This window comes from Sorex fumeus, unplaced genomic scaffold (assembly GCF_029834395.1).
Source record: "Sorex fumeus unplaced genomic scaffold, SorFum_2.1 ptg000086l, whole genome shotgun sequence".
NCBI lineage: Eukaryota > Metazoa > Chordata > Mammalia > Eulipotyphla > Soricidae > Sorex > Sorex fumeus.
Window position 1 is genome coordinate 11,254,321 of NW_026606143.1, and position 19,778 is coordinate 11,274,098.

Below are 19,778 nucleotides of genomic sequence, written 5' to 3' on the forward strand. Positions count from 1 at the left end.
GCCAGGAGTAACCCCTGAGCATCACCGGGCATGAACCAAAAAGCAAAATAAATAAATAAATAAATAAATTCCAAATTCCAAGACCTGGGACTGGAGCAATAGGACCATGGGTAGGATGCTTGCCTTGTAAGAAGTCAACCTAGGTTCAATCCCTGGCACTTTATATGGTTCCCCAAGTACTGCCAGGTGTGATCCCTGAGTGTTCAATCAGGAGTGAGCACTGAGTACCACTGGGTGTGGCCAGCCCCTCCCCACCAAAACAGAATCCCGAGTTTTAAGAAAAATACCAGTGTAGCAACAAGGCAGTGAGTGAAACAGTCTGCGGAGTACATTATATGCTTACGCATCTGTCCTCTGTCTCTTTTCATCTCCTATGGCTAGATTTCTGCAATGCTTGACCAAAATGTACAGTCCTCCAGTTTTGTAGCAGTAGCTAATACGCAGAAGGATCTCGCCGCTGACCTTCACATTCCCGTAGTCTCCTGTTTCACTGTAAACACTAATCATGCTATTAAGGCTGGTCTGGAAGAAACAAGATTAAAATAAAAGATGAATCCAATGCTATTTTAATCAGTCATCTCTTCACAGAACCCACCCTGCCAACCCCTTCTTTCAACTAAAGCACGTGGCATTTATTTGAAAAACAAAACTGGGATACTCCGGGTGAGAGAAAACAAAAATGACTTGTTTTTCTGGTGGTGTATTAAATCCAAGCCTGAGTGAGAGCAAAGAAATCTCAGGTGGCGAGAAAGGAAAGCAGAAAACTTGGTGAAAGGAGCAGCACTACTTTTGAAAATTAGTGAATAGTACTTCTTTATCCTTTTCCCAGTTGAAAACAGGGGCAGTGCGGTAGTTAAAATTCTACCTCCTCTCTCCATCCTCATAACTTTCTTCCTTGACAGTGGGAGACTTAAGGCTAGTGGACTTACAGATCTAGACTACACTGATTGAGACAAAGGAAAGATGATTTCAATATCTGTGTTAGCAGGAACCACAGGCTCCTCTGACACCCATCGAGAGCATCCCACCAGTCTCTGGGGAGAGGGAGATGCCGGTTTAACAAGAGCATGACAGGAGAAAGTTAAAATCGCACAGCTGCCAGCTTTCCCCTGACCAGCTGTATGACCACATGGTAGCACAAGACACTCTGTTGAACAACAACCCATTTTGTAAACCTCTATAAAATAGCAACTCACAAAAACAAAACGCTCAACAATAAATTAGTATGCCTACCTATAAATAATGTAGACAATCAGTCCAAATCTACCAGAATGAATGAATTACCCACTAGACACTAATGGTATGAGACATATTTTCAATTAAATGTAACAAAATTATCTTTTGGTGCCAGAAGCACAAACTCTGTATCTTAGCAACACAACTGTCACATAAGACCACCTGGGAGGCATACATTAGTGACCCACTACTTTCTGAAGCCCTGTCTGTGAACCACTGGGCATTAAGTATGATGGGATCAGCAAAGAGAATTTAGATTTCTTTTCCCTTTACAGTCATCATATTCTTCTAATTGCTCAGAGACGAGACTTATAAAAGATCAGGATACAGGCGATGCGGCTAAGTCTCTCTTCTAAACTTAAGTCAGGGCAAGAGCAAAGCAACTATTCTATAGTAATTTGGAAGTGTTGATTTAAAGAGAGTAGTGAGTGATGTAATTTATTTCCAGTTTATAAAAAACAGCAGAATTTTCATTAGCAGGTTGCTCTGAGCAATGATTATCAAGCTTCATTTGTATTTATTTATTATCAAACTTCATTTGTATTTATTTATATGTATTGAAGGCTATACCCTGCAGTGCTCAGAGGTCACTTGTTGTGGGTGGGGGGCCCATGCAGTGCTGGGGTTGTATACAAGTAGGCTGCATACAAGGCGAGTGCCTTCATTCGTGTTCTATCTCTACAAGCTGTTTAAAACATTAATTACATTTAAGTCTCCTAGGGATCTGGATAAAATGAAGATTCTGGCATGAGACTCTGCTTTTTTAGCAAAGTTCTAGATCTACAGTTCCCAAAACGGTGTCAAAGCAATCTAAAACATCATAGCAAATTCAGAGTCAGAACCAGGAATTTTAAGTCTTCAAGGGAAAGAGTGAGATCTGTCAATCACCATGCAAATGTCTATCAACAGTAAATAATTCTTTAGGGCTGGACAGATGGCCCTGCGGTCTGGAGCACATGTTTTGCATGCAGAAGGCACAGGTTTGATACTCAGCATTGCGTGGTTCCCTGTCAAAGAGCAATCCTGGAACATTGCTGGGGTGTGGCCCTAAAGCAAATAAAGAAAATAATAAACTGTACTTTATTCTCTTCTTGTGTTGAGGGATCAAATCTGGCAGTACTCAGGGCTTACACATGGCTCAGTGCTCAGGGATCATGCCTGGTGGGGCTTAAGGGACCATATATGGTTCTGGCTCAAACCTGGGTCAGCCAGGACCAATGCAAGCACTTTATCCACTGTACTATCTTTTCAGCTTACTTTGTTTTGCTTTGTTTGTTTGTTTGTTTGTTTGTTTTTCAATAATGTCCCAGAATGTGTAAAACTGAACTTTGGTAGTTTCTGTGGCTAGAGTTTTTTTTAATGGCAATTCATATGGTATAGCAATTAAAGGTGATGAGGTCCAATCAGATTTCAAGATTTGACAAATCATGCAGTGCCCAGCAGACACACACAACTCACTGGTAAGGGCATTATAGGCTAGTTAAAAATGGAAAGCCAACATTTTTCATTTCTATTTGCATGCATTATTTTATTTTCAAGCAACTGCCAAGTTTCAGTACTAGTGTTCATTAAAATTTTTTAAGCTACTAGTAAATGAGCGAGTTCGGTGTTATTTTTCACCTTTGACTGCTATTACTGAAACACTAGGTACTAGGACGACTGGCAAAGTTTTAGTTTCTGATCTAGGTGGTACAAAACCACTGGCTTACTGACCATGCCTTGAGGTTTAAAGGTTCCTAGAATAAGCCATAGTCCCTTTATAGTACAGAAAAGTCTGGCTCACCAAAAGTATTTATAGTGATGATTCATTAAAAAAAAAGTAAGATAGTAGCTTACTCTCTCAAGTCTGTGTTACTTTCTTGAACATGTACTCCTCTCTTTCTCTACCATCACACCTAAGTAAATTTTATTTAATAAAAACTATCTTGCTTCACTACAAAAAGGCAAGATAGTACAGTGGTTAGTGTGCATGCTCAGGGTTAATTCCCAGCACCTCATGGTCCCTCAATCATCACTAAATCCTTGTACTCTTGAGCTGAATCTCACACTGAATCTTGTGCTAAACATGGCTGAAAATTGCCAGTGGGATCCCTGGAACTCCTGAAAACCTCCTGGGATACTCCTCTCAAAAAAAGAAAAACAATGTTTCTAGACTTTTAGTCTGAGAATCTGTTTTTTTTTCTTTTTGGGTCACACCCAGCGATGATCAGGGGATACTTCTGGCTCTGCACTCAGGAATTACTCCTGACAGTGCTTGGGGGACCTATGGGATGCCAGAAATTGAACTCAGTTCGTCCGTGTGCAAGGCAAATGCCCTACCCGCTATACTATTGCTCCAGTCCCTAGTCTGAGAATATTATCACCATACCCCTCTATAGTTACATTTCCAATGACAATCTGTTATCATCAAAGAACTTTACAGACAGAAGACCATTTGAGAATCCCCACATGTTGAAGTATGGGAGGAATGAGGAAGTTATGGCAATTTTATTGCTAACTAATTTTTATGCTCTTCACCAAGCCTAAATTAGGTTTATTATAAAGGTATCTCATGAAGAGTAATAACTGGGTACCAAATGTCTGTTTACTGGCATTGAGATTCTAATATTTAACGAATGTTATTTCTTTGGGATACCTGGATTCTGATGAGCTCACTTATCCTTTACAAGAGAAACTAGCTAACTGGAGAAAAATCTGAAAGAGATAAATCTGGAAGACTTATCCACCTACACATATCATAACACACACCATAACAGATGTCAAGTATGGTACAAGAAAGTAAAAGGAAAGACTGGAAACTCACAGTGTCTGAGTCACCATCGGGCACATTTAGGTAGCTCCATTTCCTGTAAGAGCCTGCTTGAGAATTCTTTAAGGAAGTTGCCCAAAGGTCAAAAAGAAAGAGTATTAGAGCAACAAGCAGAAACCACAGAAGCAAAGAAAAGAGAAGCACATAGTAAGCCACAGAGACAGAGAACTCCTAAAATCTACCTCTTACATAAAGCCTTGAACACTAATGTAAAAAGGAAATTAATTCTACAGGCAGTAGGACACTATTGATAGTATTTGGGTAGGAGTGGATATGATTGGTTGCACATTTTAGGAATGCGACTAAAAGCAGATAAAGATAGTTTGGAAACCTTGAGAAAATGGTGGTAGGGAAATTTATCAGAACAGTTTCTAATAAGCACACAGTTAATGTTGCTAATAGATTCTTGTAAAATGTAACTTTAAATGAAGTGATGCGTAAATTAAAAAGTTTCTCCAATAGCATTATTCAGCTCAACCTGAGCCCAGATAATATTTTCCTCGTCAAGATTATAATGAAATAGCAGTGAATGAAATTACATTATTTGAGGACTTGCCATGTAAGTCTAAACTGATGTTTAGGGTGGGAAGAGGTTTGAAAACTGGGGTGAGGACCATAGAAGCAGGGAGAAGCAATCAACAATCTTAAGAAAGGCACATTTAGAACTATATTAAAAAGAACTCAGTTGATAAAGAGAAAGCGGGCAATAATGACATTTAGCCATTAACATACATTTCTACAAGAATGTTCATACCTACTTCGCAAATACACAGAACTTCAAGTAAAGAAAGCAACAATTGCTAGCATGGACTAAAGGACTACATACGGTTGACAGGCCACTTGCTAGACTGTAGGTGTTGGGAGAAAGCCGGGAAGACACTAAGTTTTGAATACCTTGTTCAGTCATTCTCATGGAAACCTAAAAAAAAAGAAAATATCAGAAGTTTCTTTGACTTCAATAACCATTCTTTCTGTTGTTTTGTTTTGTTTTGTTTTGTTTTGGGGCCCCACCAGGCAGCACTTAGGCTTACTCCTTGCTTGGCACTTATGAATCACTCTTGGCAGTGCTTGGGGACCATATGGAATGTCTGGAATCCAACCCCAGTCAGCCATGTGCAAGGCGAGCACCATACTTGCTGTACTATCTCTCTGGCCCCCCAAAATTCTTTTTTAAATACCTAAATATTCAGATAAAAATATTTAGCAATCATGAAAATCCCAGGATTCTCTCTTTAGTCTTTCATTCAGTGAAAATCAGTGGCTTTGAGGTGGTCTTCACCCTGGACTATTGCTGATTGCCAGGTATAGAAAGGATGAAAACTACTGGTCTACCACAGTGGTTATAAATGCCAGTCTGTAGACTGATGCTGGTCTGAAAGTGTAGAAAAGTTTGAAGAATGCTGACCTAAATTATTCTACCAAGGGCTGAAGTCATAGGATAGCAGGTAGTGAGTTTGCCATTCATGTAGCCAATCCGAATTCGATCATCGAAATTCTAAATTTCGAGAGCCCATCAGAAGTGCTCCTTGAGTGCAATAGTAAGCCCTGAGCACCGCTGGATGTGGCCCCCAAAACAAAACAAAACTTATGTCACCAGCAGAGTAGGGTGCTTGCTTGCCAGTGGTGCTTGCTTTATGAAAACTGTAAGCTTGGAATCACACAGATCCTTATGCTCCATTCCTACTTCTTTAAACTCTCTGGTAATTTACTTTGAGCAATGTATTTATTAAACAAGTTTTAAGTTGGGTCCATGCATGCATATGTTTGTGTCAAGGTGGGAAAATCTATCTTGAAAAATCGTCCAATAGACTAAATTATTTTAGACACTGAAATTTTTCTCTCCCACATTTATTGTATTATTATTTTAAATAGTTTTAATGTTTATCGTTTTCATGTATATAATTATTGTGCTATACCACTACCAAAGTTTCCATGCCCCTGTCCTTGTGTCACTTCCAATCCACTCTTCATTCTCCCCCTTCCCTACTCAGTAATCTCAGTTTTATAATCTAAGATTAAGGATTTGTCATTCAATACTGTTTATTGCTAGATTTTCTGTATATATTAGAGATGAGTAGGATCAAGTGATATTTGTTCTTTACCCTCGGACCTTGTACTTAATATGATATCTTCCATTTCTATCCAAATTGCAGGGAACCAGAAGATTACATCTTTTCTTACAGCTGCATAGTAACATTTTTATCCAGTGACCACAACTTTTTTGATCCATTAATCACTTGTGGGGAATCTGAGCCATTTCTTATATCCAGGCTAATGTACTAAACACTGCAATGAACATGCATATATCCTTTCAAGTTAATATTTTATGCCTTGGAGATAGATGCCAAGTAGAGGAGTCACTGGATCATATGGAAGCTCTATCCTTACTTTTTTTTTTGCTTTCTTGGGGGGGTCAAACTCGGCAATGCACAGGGGTTACTCCTGGCTCTGCATTCAGGAATTACTTCTGGCAGTGCTCAGGGGACCATATGGGATGTTGGGAATCGGACCCAGGTAGGCCACATGCAAGGCAAATGCCCTACCTGCTGAGCTATCACCCCAGCCCCTCTATCCCTGCTTTTTTGATGGTGAGAAATCTTTACTGTTTTCTGTAAAGGATGAACCAGAAAGCATTCTATCCAAAACTCACCACATCCTGACCAAACACTGGTTGTTTCCATACATTTTTGCAATATTCAACTCTCTCTAGTATAAGATAATAAATTATTATGTTTTGATTTCTATTTCTCTAATAATTGGTGATGACCACTTTTTCATATGCCTACTGGCTATCCATAAGTTCTTTTTCTGGAAGTGTCTACATATCTCTTTTCCCTATTTTTGATAGGGTTATTAGTTTTGTTTTTATTTTAGCTTTGTGAGTACTTTATATATCTTGGATTAATGCTTTATCTGATGTAAATGCTGGATCCTTTTATTATTTTTAAAGGCACCATAGTTTACAGAAGGATTTTATGCTTTTTAAAAGAAATCTTTTTATAAAATATGATACATCTAAAGTACCTAAACCATAATTAAACAGTATAATAACAATATAATCAATCAGAAGCCCCCTTTGTAACCTGTCCTTATCACAAATCCTTTATTCTGCAATAGTTGGTAGTAGCACTGTAGCACTGTCTTCCCATTGTTCATCGATTTGCTCGAGTGGGCCCAGTAATGTCTCCGTTGTGAGACTTGTTGTTACTATGTTTGGCATATCGAATACATCACGGGTAGTTTGCCAGGCTTTGCTGTGCGGGCGTCTCACAATGGAGACGTTACTGGGTCTTCTCGAGCAAATTGATGAACAATGGGAGGACAGTGCTACAGTGCTACTTGTGACAAATGTACCATATTGATAAAAGATGCCAATGGGGAAAGTGGGTGTGGGAAATCCATGTCATCCAATTATCTATAAATTGAAAATTATTTTACTTTACTTTATATATTTGATTTTAGAGCCAAACCTGGCTGTGCTCAGGGCTTATTCCTGGTTGTATACTCAGGAATTACTCCTGGCAGACTTCACAGGACAACACGGAATACTAACTGGGAACTGAACCAAGGTAAGTCGCGTGCTAGACAAGTGCCTTATCTGCTGTCCTATCTCTCCAGTCCCAGAGTTGAAAGCTATTTTAAAATAATTTATTTTTTAAAAAAAACCTTTCAACTTGTAATAAATCAAGACTGGTCATGATGGTTTTCCATGTCCTTCCCATTTTTGGACATTTTCTAAAAATTTGCTTAGGATTTTTCCATCTATATTTAAGAATAAATTGCAATTATCCCATTTCCTTTTCAAAATGTCATTTTCTTTTTCACAGGTCTCAACTGTCTTGTCGGTTGTCTCAAAAAGTTTGCATATGTGAGAAAATATTGTATGATTCCTCTTATATGAGACTTCGAGAGTCGTATAACACAAAGAGAAAGAAAGTAGAATAACGATTGCCATGGTTTGAAAGGAGGGAGGAAAATGGGGAGTTAGTATTTGATGGGTACAGCGGTTTAGTTGGTATGAAAAAATTACTGGAGATGGAGGATCATCACCATCTATGATGGCTACAACAATATGAACCTACATAATGCCACAAAACAGAAGGCTAAAAAATAGATTAAATAGGGGCCAGAGAGACGGCTAAAGGGTTGCTTTGCATGTGGGAAGTTCAGGTTCTATTCCTGATACCACATAGTCTATTCTCAGAGCACCCATGGGAGCACAACTTATGAGTACAAAGCCAGGAGTACTCCCTGAGCACAGCTGGGTGTGGTACAAAAACAGAAATAGGTCAAATGGTAACTTTTATACTATTTCTATTTCACCATGACTTAGTTGCATAATATTTAAGATGATAATTTATTGAGAAGTTCATCACTAGAGGTTGCTATTAAAATAATCTGTGTCTGATTTTTTAATCTCATGAGATTACTGTTTCATATCTTTCTTTTTTCTTAGAACCAACAGTGTAGGTGTGAAGTGATACTTCATTGTAGTTTAAAATTTTTTTTCTTTTTTATTGAATCACCAAGAGATACAGTTACAAAGTTGCTCATGGTTAGGTTTCACTGAACTATCACCCCAGCCCCCAGGTTTTTTAAAACACATTAGTGGGGAATATATATGCATTGTAGCACTGTCCTCCCATTGTTCATCAATTTGCTCAAGCGGGCACCAGTAACGTCTCCATTGTGAGACTTGTTGTTACTGTTTTTGGCATATTGAATACGTTATGGGGAGCTTGCCAGGCTTTGCTGTGAGGGCAGGATACTCTCAGTAGCTTGCCGGGCTCCCTGAGAGGGGCGGAGGAATTAAACCCATGTAGGCAGCATGCAAGGCAAGGGCCCTACCCACTGTGCTAATTTAACATATTACTTAATAATTATAAAGATAATTTTTTTCGTAATACATTTCCCAGACTTTTAAACTAATGTTATAATAACAATAATGGAAAGCTGTTTTTTTAATGATTCCAATGTAAACAGATTTGCCATTTCAACATTTTAAAATAAAAACTCTAGGTTTTTTATATTTAGCAATTTTACAATATTTTAATGTCTTCTGACTTTATAGCATTTTATTAGGTATGACTACAAAATTGTGTCAACAGTTTTCATCATATATCTATTTTCTCCTTTGACATAGTAACAACAAAGTCTCCAATGGAGACGTTACTGGGCCCGCTCGAGCAAATCGACGATCAACGGGAGGGCCTTTACCTTTACCTTTACCTTATCTATTTTCTCCTTTGACATAGTAAAATATTATGTTACAGATATCCCTCCCCCCTTTTTTGGGGGGGGAAATGGTTTGGGACTAACACCTGGTGGTGTACAGGGCTTACTCCTTGCTCTGTGCTCCAGAATCACTCCTGGAAGAGCTCAGGAAAACATTCATCTATTCTTTCCTAGAACAAAATTTAGTTGTCTTTATTATAGGTTTTTTTTCCTTTTTTGGTCACACCCGGCAATGCTCAGGGGTTACTCCTGGCTATGTACTCAGGAATCACTCAGGACCATATGGGATGCTGGGGATCAAACCCAGGTTGGTGTGCAAGGCAAACACCCTACCTGTTGTACTATCCCTATTATCACTTAATCACTTAATCACTTAATCCCCGTTATTCATCGATTTATTCGAGCGGGTGCCAGTAACGTCTCCATTCCTCACGGTTGCGTGCTAGCGTAGCCCAATGGTATCTGTTCGTTTTAGGAACATGTAGAGCCTCAAACCGATCATTTAGGGTCTTGACGAAGAAGTCTGACCATCTTATAGGTGGGCGTCCACGTGATCTTTTGATGTCTCGTGGAATCCAATCAGTAATGGCTCTAGTCCAGCGGTTGTCTGTAAACCTCATTACATGTCCAGCCCATCTGATTTTTGATGTCTTGGCAAATGAGACAGCGTCTCTGATTCTTGAGCGTTGACGAAGATCAGAACTCCGGATTCTATCTCTCATTTGAGTGAATCGTGATATTCCAAGCATAGTTCTTTCGATTCCTCTTTGAGAGACCCGAATAGTGTTCTCATCCTGTTTTCGTAGGGTCCAGGTCTCTGAGGCATATGTTAATGCAGGAAGAATAGTGGAATCAAAGAGATGTGCTCGTAGTTGGAGGTTCTTTGTCCTTTTAGTTATTTCTTCAATGCTCTTGAAGGCATTCCAAGCCGCTCTCTTCCTCCTGCGTAACTCAGGTGCCAGGTCATTCATCATGTTGATTTCTCGACCTAAGTATATATAACTGTTGCATTCGGAGATGGTGGTTCCGTTGAGAGCGAATGGAGCGTCAGGAACAAGGCTGTTTCTCATAAACATTGTCTTCGTAAGATTCAGCTGTAGTCCAACCTTTCCACACTCACGGTCAAAGTCCGCAAGCATTTGTGCTGCTTGGCTGATGTTTGGTGTTATTAGAACGATGTCATCAGCAAAGCGGAGGTGGTGTAGTTGCCGACCATCTATCTTCACTCCCATGTTTTCCCATTCTAGTCGTCGCATGATGTTCTCGAGGGTGGCACTGAAGAGTTTTGGTGAAATGGTATCACCCTGCCGAACCCCTCTCTTGATATGGATGATTACTTCTTTGTAGAATGGTGAGATCTTGGTAGTGAATCCGCAATAGAGCTCACGAAGGATCCTGATGTATTGGGCTTGAATGCCCTGATTGGCTAGGGCTTCAATGACCGCTTCCGTCTCAACAGAATCAAAGGCCTTCTTTAAATCAATGAACGTTAGACAGAGCGGCATCTTGAACTCCCGAGATACCTCAATGAGCTTGGTTATTGTGTGGATATGGTCGATGGTACTGAATCCTTTTCGGAATCCAGCTTGTTCACATGGTTGTTCTTCATCTAGTGTTCTGCTAATCCTATTCAGGATGACTCGAGTGAATAGTTTGTAGATGACAGACAATAGGCAGATTGGGCGATAGTTGCCAATGTCGTGGATGTCTCCTTTCTTGTATAGTAGTACAGTCTTGCTGGTTTTCCATTGGGATGGAACCTTGCATTCAGACAGGTAGCGTGTGAAGAGTCGAGCTAATGTATTGATGAGTACTGATGGTAAGTTCTTCAGGTGTTCAGGTCTGATCTTGTCTGGGCCAGGTGCTTTTTGTTTCTTTACCGACGAGATGGCATGTTGGATTTCGGAAGGGAGAACATTGGGAACGACATATCCATCATGTGGTATGTGGTATGTGGGCAAGTGGATGTGGCTATTAAAGAGATCTGAGTAGAATTCATGAATAATCTTCTCCATTGCCCTTCTGGAAGATGTGATAGATCCATCATGATGTCGGAGGGCAGTCATCTTGGTTTTGTAGTTGGTGAAGGACAGGCGGGCATTACGAATGTTTTTCCCAGCTTCTGCTGCATCTACCAGTACTGCTGCTCTCCTGTTTTTGAGGTCATCCTTGATGGCTTTTCTGCACTGTTTTGCCAGTTCGGACGTTTGCTTGTGGTTGCCTGAGGCACGTGCCACGCCATGTTGGCGAATAAGTTCAAGAGTGTTCGAAGAAAGACGGTTTTTTGTGGTTATCTCTCTCTTGGCATTCCTTGCACAATCATAGAGGTGCTGAATCATTCGATCGTATTCCTCATCAATGTTGTCAATGACGGCATCTTCCCATGTTGCTGCAACAGAGCCAAAGAGTTCCCAGTTGGTGGTTGTTCTGGGAGTCTTCTTCTTAAACCTTGCATTCTTTTCTCCTCGTTCTGTGAGGTAGAATTTTGCACGAAGAAGACGGTGGTCTGATCCCGTTTGGAATTTTGGGACAACAGCAACATCGGTTAGGCAAAACCGCCGATTGAATATGATGTGGTCTATTTCATTGTGGAACCGTCCATCGGGAGACTCCCATGTCCAACGTTTAGATTCAGCCTTTTGGAATTGTGAGTTACCATGGAAGGTTTTGGTTGACATGATGAACTCAGACAGTCTGTCACCTTGTTCATTCCATTCCAGGCCATGGGTTCCGATGTGGAGTTCATCGACTGATCTTCTTGGTCCTATCTTGGCATTAAAATCACCAACAATGATCTTGTAGAAGGTGTGATCTTCTTTATAGAATTTCTCCAGCTCCATGTAGAATTTCTCAGTTTCTTTTTCACCATAACTGGATGTTGGTGCGTAGACAACAAAGATAGAAACTGCCGGTAGTGAGCCACATTTATTCAAGTGTAATCGTCCGATTCGGGTTGTTAGGCATTCAAATGAATCAATGCTTGTGACTAAGTTTGTGTTGACAAGGATACCGACACCACCGACGCCTCTTTTATCACATGTTCCAAGGAACAGTTCTTCTCCAGTGTCGAAAACAGCATGATGGGATTGATGTCTTCTCGTTTCGGTCAGACCAATGATGTCGTACTTGATCTTTCGTGCTTGTACCATAAGGTCTTCAATGGATGCAGCAGATGCCAGCGTACGAGCATTAAAAGTACAGACAATCATTTTTGTTTTTCTGCGTTTTGGCAGCCCATGTCTGCCTTGGTGTTTTATCAGCTTCTCCTTCCATATCCTTCTCGACTCTGCATAATCAGGGCTAGGGGAATGAGATCCATTTATTACTGGATTTGGCATATCAATTTGGTCTATTTGGCATAGATCACGGATAGCTTGCCAGGCTCTGCCGTGTGGGTTGGATATTTAAGGATATTTAAGGTATCCGGAAAATTATTAAATAAATAGTCACGCTATTTATAATATTTTTTAATTCACTTCTAGGTTTTATTTTCTGCTGTATTTAAAGTTTTGTCTTCAAAAATTAGGGTCGATTACAATTTTGTTTTTTAAACTATTTTAAGGTTGCAATGGACTCCTATAATTTAAGATTTTCAGAGCTTTTAAGGTAAAAAATGATCTAACATTGGAATCACATCTATTTTCTAAAGATTGAACACGAGCTTGAGACTATTTGATCTCATTGCTCTCATTTTCTTTGGTGGCTGAGTATAAAATAGCTTCCCTGGGCTGGAGCAATAGCACAGCGGGTAGGGTGTGTACCTTGCACACAACCCACCCTGGTTTGATTCCCAGCATCCCGTATGGTCCCCCGAGCACTGCCAGGAGTAATTCCTGAGTGCAAAGCCAGGAGTAACCCCTGAGCATCACTGGGCATGACCCAAAAAGAAAAAAAATAGCTTCCTTGTTTATATATATACATATATATATTAGGAATATGTGCTTCTATCTCTTAGTTTCCTGGCTTGAAAAATATTTTAATCATTTAACATTTGTATTATGTCTTTCTTCCAAGGAGTTCAAATTACATTACAACAATTATAGAAATCATAATGTCAGAATATTAAAACCGGGAGGGGCCTTAACAACAATTTAATTCAACCTACTCATTTTATAAATGAGTTCACTTAACATTGATTTGCACAAAAATTAGTCTCAAGAAAGTTGTTTATTGGGATATAACTTGAGAAGTAAAAATGTTCATCCAAAACAGATAAATCTAGAGTACTTGACATAGGAGGTGTTGAATTAGGTCACTGTCACTGTCCTCTCATTGTTCATCGATTTACTTGAGCAGGACCAGTAACGTCTCCATAGTGACACTTGTTACTGTGTTTGGCATATCGAATACGTCATGGGTAGCTTGCCAGGCTTTGCCATGCGGGCGTGCATTTATCCTTCGGAGTCCCTAACCAAAGCTTTATTATTGGTTTTCATCACACCCAATCAGGTCAAGGCCAACTTCCTGCTGGTTGCTCTGGTGCACTCCTGGTAGTGCTCATGCTTAGTATGAGGATCCAATTCAAGTCTCAGGTATGCAAAACATCTATTCCAGTCCTTGAAGCTAAGTTCCTGGCTATGGAGGTTTCCTTTGACTGTGGTGGTGTTGGGGGTGGGGGTGTTGAATGTGTTGATGGGGGCCACTCCTTGTGGTAATCTGGAGCCACATGCAGTGAGGAGGATCAAACTGAGTCTGAATGCAGACAAGGCCAGCACCTTAACCCGTTTATTATCTCTTGGGCCCCTGCTGCTATTTACTTTGTTGTTGTTGTTGCTGTTGTTGTTGTTTAGGGGCCACACCTGGCTATGTTCAGGAGTTGCTCTTAGCTCTGCCCTCAGGAATTACTCCTGGTCATGTTCAAGGGATCATATGGGATGCCAGAGATAGAAGCAAGGATGACCACGTGCAAGGCAAATGCACTACCCACTGTACTCTCATTACTCCAGTCCTCCAGTAGTTTTCTTACAGATAATTTTCATTTTTTACTGTATTACCTGTTACCTTTTCTAAATATCCTTTAGATATTTGACATGCTGATTAGGAAGACTAATGGATTATACTGCATATATTTAATCTCACACTTATCATCTATACATGGGTTTGGGACAGACTGGGTCTTTTACTCATGATCGTTGGACTCCGTTCCACATCCAGCTTACCAAGTCTTTGTCTATGGTTCTAGGGACAGACTTGCTTTTTAAGCTGACAATATCCTCAAAGTCTTCTGTAAACGACCCACTCAAATCGAGCTCAGATCGACTCTGGTCTAGAGGAAAGAAGAGAAAAAAAAGGAAAGATGTGAATTAGCTTACTGTATCAGAACACAGAATTTGGGGGAGGGGTAAAGAAATAGTAGCACTGTAGCACTGTCCTCCTGTTCATCGATTTGCTCCAGCGGGCCCAGTAAAGTCTCCATTGTGAGACTTGTTACTGTGTTTGGCATATCGAATACGTCATGGGGAGCTTTGCTGTGCGGGTGAGATACTCTCGGTCACGGTTCTCCCGTTGTTCATCGATTTGCTCGACTGGGCCCAGTAATGTCTCCATCATGATACTTGTTGTTACTGTTTTTTGGCATATCGAATACGTCACGGGTAGCTTGCCAGGCTCGCCAGGATTGAAGCACCTGTTTTTGCAAGTGGCTGCCTTTTATTTGATCCCTGGTACCCCATGCCACTCCCTTCCCCCAGGACTATCAGTAGTGATACCTGAGCACAGAGCCAGGAATAGCCCCTGAGCACCACTAAATGTGGCCCCAAAGCTCAAATAAATAAGCAATACGTAAAAACAATAGAAGGGAAACCAAAGAGAGAGTACATGGATTAATGTGCTTGATTTATTAAAAGAGATGAGCCTTGTTTTGCTCCCCAGCACCACATATGGTTCCCCAAAGCACTGACAAGAATGATTCCTGAGCAGAGAGACAGAAGGAGGCCCTAAACACAGCTGGGTGTAGCCTGAAGAATCCCCCAAAATAATAGAAATTTTAAAATAATAGGGTTGATTTCTTTTTAAGTTCTTCCTCTTCATACCGATTCTTTCTAGGCACAGGGCATAGTGTTATAAAAGGCAATCGGCACCTAGAGTAGCTTTATGCTTTTTAACATACTTCAATATTCTATATGTTTTGACGTTTCCTTGAACTAAACTGCAATGTGGTCACTTCTTTGATCAAGGAGGTTAAATGCTCTACTATGAAATGCAGCATCAGTCTCTGCTTTGCTCACTAACTTAAAAAAAAAACTTCCATAATCTTAGAAAAAACTAAACAGTAACCATTCCTTTTCTTCCTTAGGCCAAATTCAGCAGTGCTCAGGGATCACACCTATGAGGGATCAGAGGACCTTATGGGGTGCTGGGGGTTGAACCTGGGTTTGCTGCATATGAGGCAAGCGTCCTACCCACCGTACTATCTCTCCAACCTCCAAGCATTAACCATTCTTGATTTAAATATTTAAGGAATTCATAGTGTCTTTATATTTAGCACAAAGTGAAATTAAATATTATAGTAAGTTCCTTTCATGCAAAAACTAGAGTAGTCTATAGATATCTTGAGAGGGCTTTCTACTTTTTCTCCCCTTTGGTAAGGGAGAAAGATTCTCTTTCTTTATTTCTTTCAATTTAATTTTTATTAAAAAACAGTGATTTAAGTTATTGACAGTTGAGTTTTAGGAGTATAATATTTCAACACCAATTCCACACCACTGTCAAACTCACTCCATCAATGTTCCTATATATCCTCCACACCCCAAGCCCCAGCCAATCCCCACCTGTCAACTTGACAGGCACATTACAACATTTCAGTGGTTGCAGATTAGATCTCATGTTTTCAGTTTTATTGAGTCTGGCTATATACATATCACCGGTTTTACTGAAACCCTGGTGCCTATTCACCCATTACTTCTCGTGAGAGAGTCTATTTCTTTTGGCACTAAAACATTCTTTCATCAGAAGAATATCTTGCTTCAAAAATATAAGTTAAATAATGCAAGACTCAATCAAGACACTATTTACAGTTCTGTATCAAAGCCCCGCCGAGACAAACTTATTGGTTTTTAAATGAGAAAGACTAAACGCAGCAGTATGCTTATGTTTGAAATAGTAAATGAGATAGTGCTGAAGTACTTAGCCCAATGCCTGAAAGAGTATATGCTAAATGAGCAGGAGTTACTGAGTTAAAGTACTCGAATATATTTTATGATATTGGCTCTTAGGTGAGTTTTAATTTTTTCTAATGTAACAGGTGAACTGTGTTTCTAGTACTGAACAAATGACACAATGACCACTACCTTTTAAAAAACCATTGAAGAGCTACCTGATTAGGAGAAATTCCCAAGTTCAGAGTCCAGCCTTATGCTTTATGCCAATACATCATTAGGTAAACCAGGTAATTTTGTAATGTTGAGAACTTCATTATGATTTTAATTCTACACATGGGACATAAATGTCATACTGATGACAAATTAAGGAACAATTTCTTTGTTTAGTTTCTTTATTCAGAGGCAATAAATTTGCATCAGAGGATTATTGGGATGATGAAGCAAAATGAAATATTTGAATATACCAAATGAAAGGGATTAGTAGTAGTAGTAATAACTTAATGCTATTCATTAAAAAAATTCCATTTGCCATGGGATGATTACTTTTTCTAGATATATAGAATTTCTGATGACTACATCAAGTAAACTATCATTCCTTAAATTCTGGGATGTTCTACCTTTAGTATCAAATGAGCCAATTAGATTTTCTGACACTCATCTATTGACATTTGGTAGAGCTCTCAACTTAGAAGAGTGTATGCTTAATAAGTGAATCCTGTATAAATATAAGAGATTCAAGGCATCACAGTCTACTTTTAAGAAGAAATTCTTATAGCATTCTATCACCATGGGTCAAAGAATGTATGATTATTTTCTTTATCTTTTTTTAAAACAATTTTTTTTGCGTTGAGTCACTGTGAGGTAGATCCTTACAAAGCTGTTCGTAATTAGGTTTCAGTCATACAGTGTTCTAACCCCCAGCCTGCCTCTATGACAGGCCCTTCTCTCTTTCTCTCTCTCTCTCTCTCTCATTGTGGTTTGCAATACAGATACTGAAAGGTTGCCAGCAATATACCTTTACCTACTTTTAACCCTCAGTTTTTGTCCAATGTGATCATTTCCAGCTATTATTGTCATACTGTTCCCTTCTCTATTTTACCTACCCTCTGCCCCACACATAATTGTGGTTGATTTCAACCACTGACCAGTCTTCCTACTTCCTATTCCCTGTTTTTACTGGCCATGGGTATTAGTCTTCATCTATCTATCTATCTATCTATCTATCTATCTATCTATCTATGGTATATATATTTATATACCACAAATGAATGCAGTGTATGGTTATTCTCTAAAGGCATAAAATATTCATTGAATGGCACAGTTAATTAATTTAACGTGCTCATTTTTTTATGACAGAGTAGTTATGTTGTAGTTAAGTTGTAAATACCCACCTGAGGAGATGGAGACCTTGGATATTGCTATGGATGGTGTGCCAGAATCATTTCTACGATGACCCTTTCTGAAGTTCTCAGAAGTGCTTTCAACGGTAGTCAAATCCATTGAGGTTTCAAACCCGTGATCCTTCTCACAAAGTAGAAATGCAAAATAAAACCATTACACTGACTGAAATTTACTTTAAAATTCTTCCATATAAATATATGTCAATATAGACACAGCTAAGTGTATTATTCACTAAGAAGAGCTGGTTGTCATTTAGAGATCTCTCATCAGGAATCCCTACAACATAAAAATGTATACCATCAATAATTGCTCTCTAACATGTGTACTAAAGGGATTCATTAATTAGCCTGAAAGTGTCCAAAAATTTTTCAGTTAAAAATTTGTGAATATTCTAATATATTGTTAGCAAGAGAGGTGACACAAGTATCTCCAGTCCAGGGAAACTATGTAACAGACTTTATATTACTCCATAGTACTCAGGCTTACAACTTTCTTTGGTCCTAAATTTGTCCTTGATCTTGTAACACTCTCAGTGATCATCCCTTACACCACCTTCATACCCATCTAACAGAATAAAACAACATGTTTCTATTTAGCAGGCTGGATGATCAAAACATGGTTGATTACATTATTTTTGGTAAAAGCCTTTCCTATTAGATACTAAAGTTCATAAAAGAATAAAACACAGGACTTCCATGCCTTATGATAGGAGTGTGTGTGTATGTAAGCACACTTGCTAATAAATACTACTGCATGTTGCAGAATTTAGACCGAGACTTTATTTCATTGTAACATTTGTTGATCATCGATTTGCTCCAGCGGGCCCAGTAATGTCTCCATCGGAGACTTTGTTGTTACTGTGTTTGGCATGTCGAATATGTCACGGGGAGCTTGCCAGGCTCTGCCGTGTGGGAAGTAACATTTGTTAATAAAGGAAAACACTGTCTCAACTTTGCCCATGCCTCTAGGGAATTTAATAGTCTATAAATCAGTCCAAGTTTGCCTCAACATTGGAGAGCTGATTTGGACCTCTTGAGAACCGGACTGAAGTAAAAATGTCCATGAAAATGGCATTATACTATGCTACTGATAAAAACCTCAGACTCTTTGATTTTCTTTACATAAACAAATTCCTATACAGAGAAATTTACTTCTTGTTGCTCTATATTTAGCTCACACTTTAGATACTGTGTAAGACTGATGAACCCACTGCAGAGAAATGCAGTTTTCACTTGCTTAAAATGCTAATTAGTACCACTTCAATCTAGACTGTTTTGGGGTCTTTTGATTATTCTGCAGTATATACTACCGGTGGCAGAAGAAATACAGCTCCTAACTCCTTTAATTGCTACTGACTACCAAGGTTTATTAAAAGGCTGTGACAGAGGTCAAGTGGATAAATTAGTTTCGATCTGTTTTCAACACCTGTTCAAAAAGTTGTTCACACATGGAGTACTCCAGTGAAGCAAGACCGAGTTCCTCAGTAACAATTACATTGACAGCAAATTTTCCAATTGGTACTCTGGGGGTATCATTACTATTGAATACTGACGGGCCAATTAATATTGTATAATCATCAACAGGCTATATATATACCAAGCAGAGTCAGGAGGTGAAGCTCAAAATTAACAGGGTACATCATAGTAGAGGATAGAGGATTTTCATGTTCCAAGAGCTTTCCATTAAAAACACAACAAACTATAACTGAAACCAAATCTCTTCTGTAAGTCTACAATTGTACCTCATGGTGTTTCACTAATAAAAAAATAATAAAAATAATTAAATAAATAAATAAAAATAAAAATTAAAAAAAAACTTTCTACATGCTAAAGAAAAATAATGTTGAAACAAAGGGATGCTGAGAAATGGTAGAAAATGGTAGACCTCTATATTTTTTCCTTCAGCATGTAGGAACAAAAAAGCTTCACAAAGTACTGTTATTCAGCAGAAAATATTTCTTTGTCTCCCCTTTTCTCTTAGGAAAATTTAGCTAGATC

General features: G+C 39.1%; 1 protein-coding gene across 1 annotated transcript in view; it reads right to left on the reverse strand.

The window, feature by feature from the left end:
* SYTL5 (synaptotagmin like 5) overlaps nt 1-19,778 on the reverse strand; it is a 127,941-nt gene that overhangs the window by 17,800 nt on the left and 90,363 nt on the right. The window contains exons 7-11 of the mRNA XM_056131213.1: nt 17,772-17,901; nt 14,440-14,546; nt 4,872-4,964; nt 4,040-4,105; nt 344-522 (exon numbers count right to left, since the gene is read on the reverse strand). Coding sequence (XP_055987188.1) covers nt 344-522; nt 4,040-4,105; nt 4,872-4,964; nt 14,440-14,546; nt 17,772-17,901 — 575 coding nt within the window. The remainder of the gene's footprint in view (nt 1-343; nt 523-4,039; nt 4,106-4,871; nt 4,965-14,439; nt 14,547-17,771; nt 17,902-19,778) is intronic.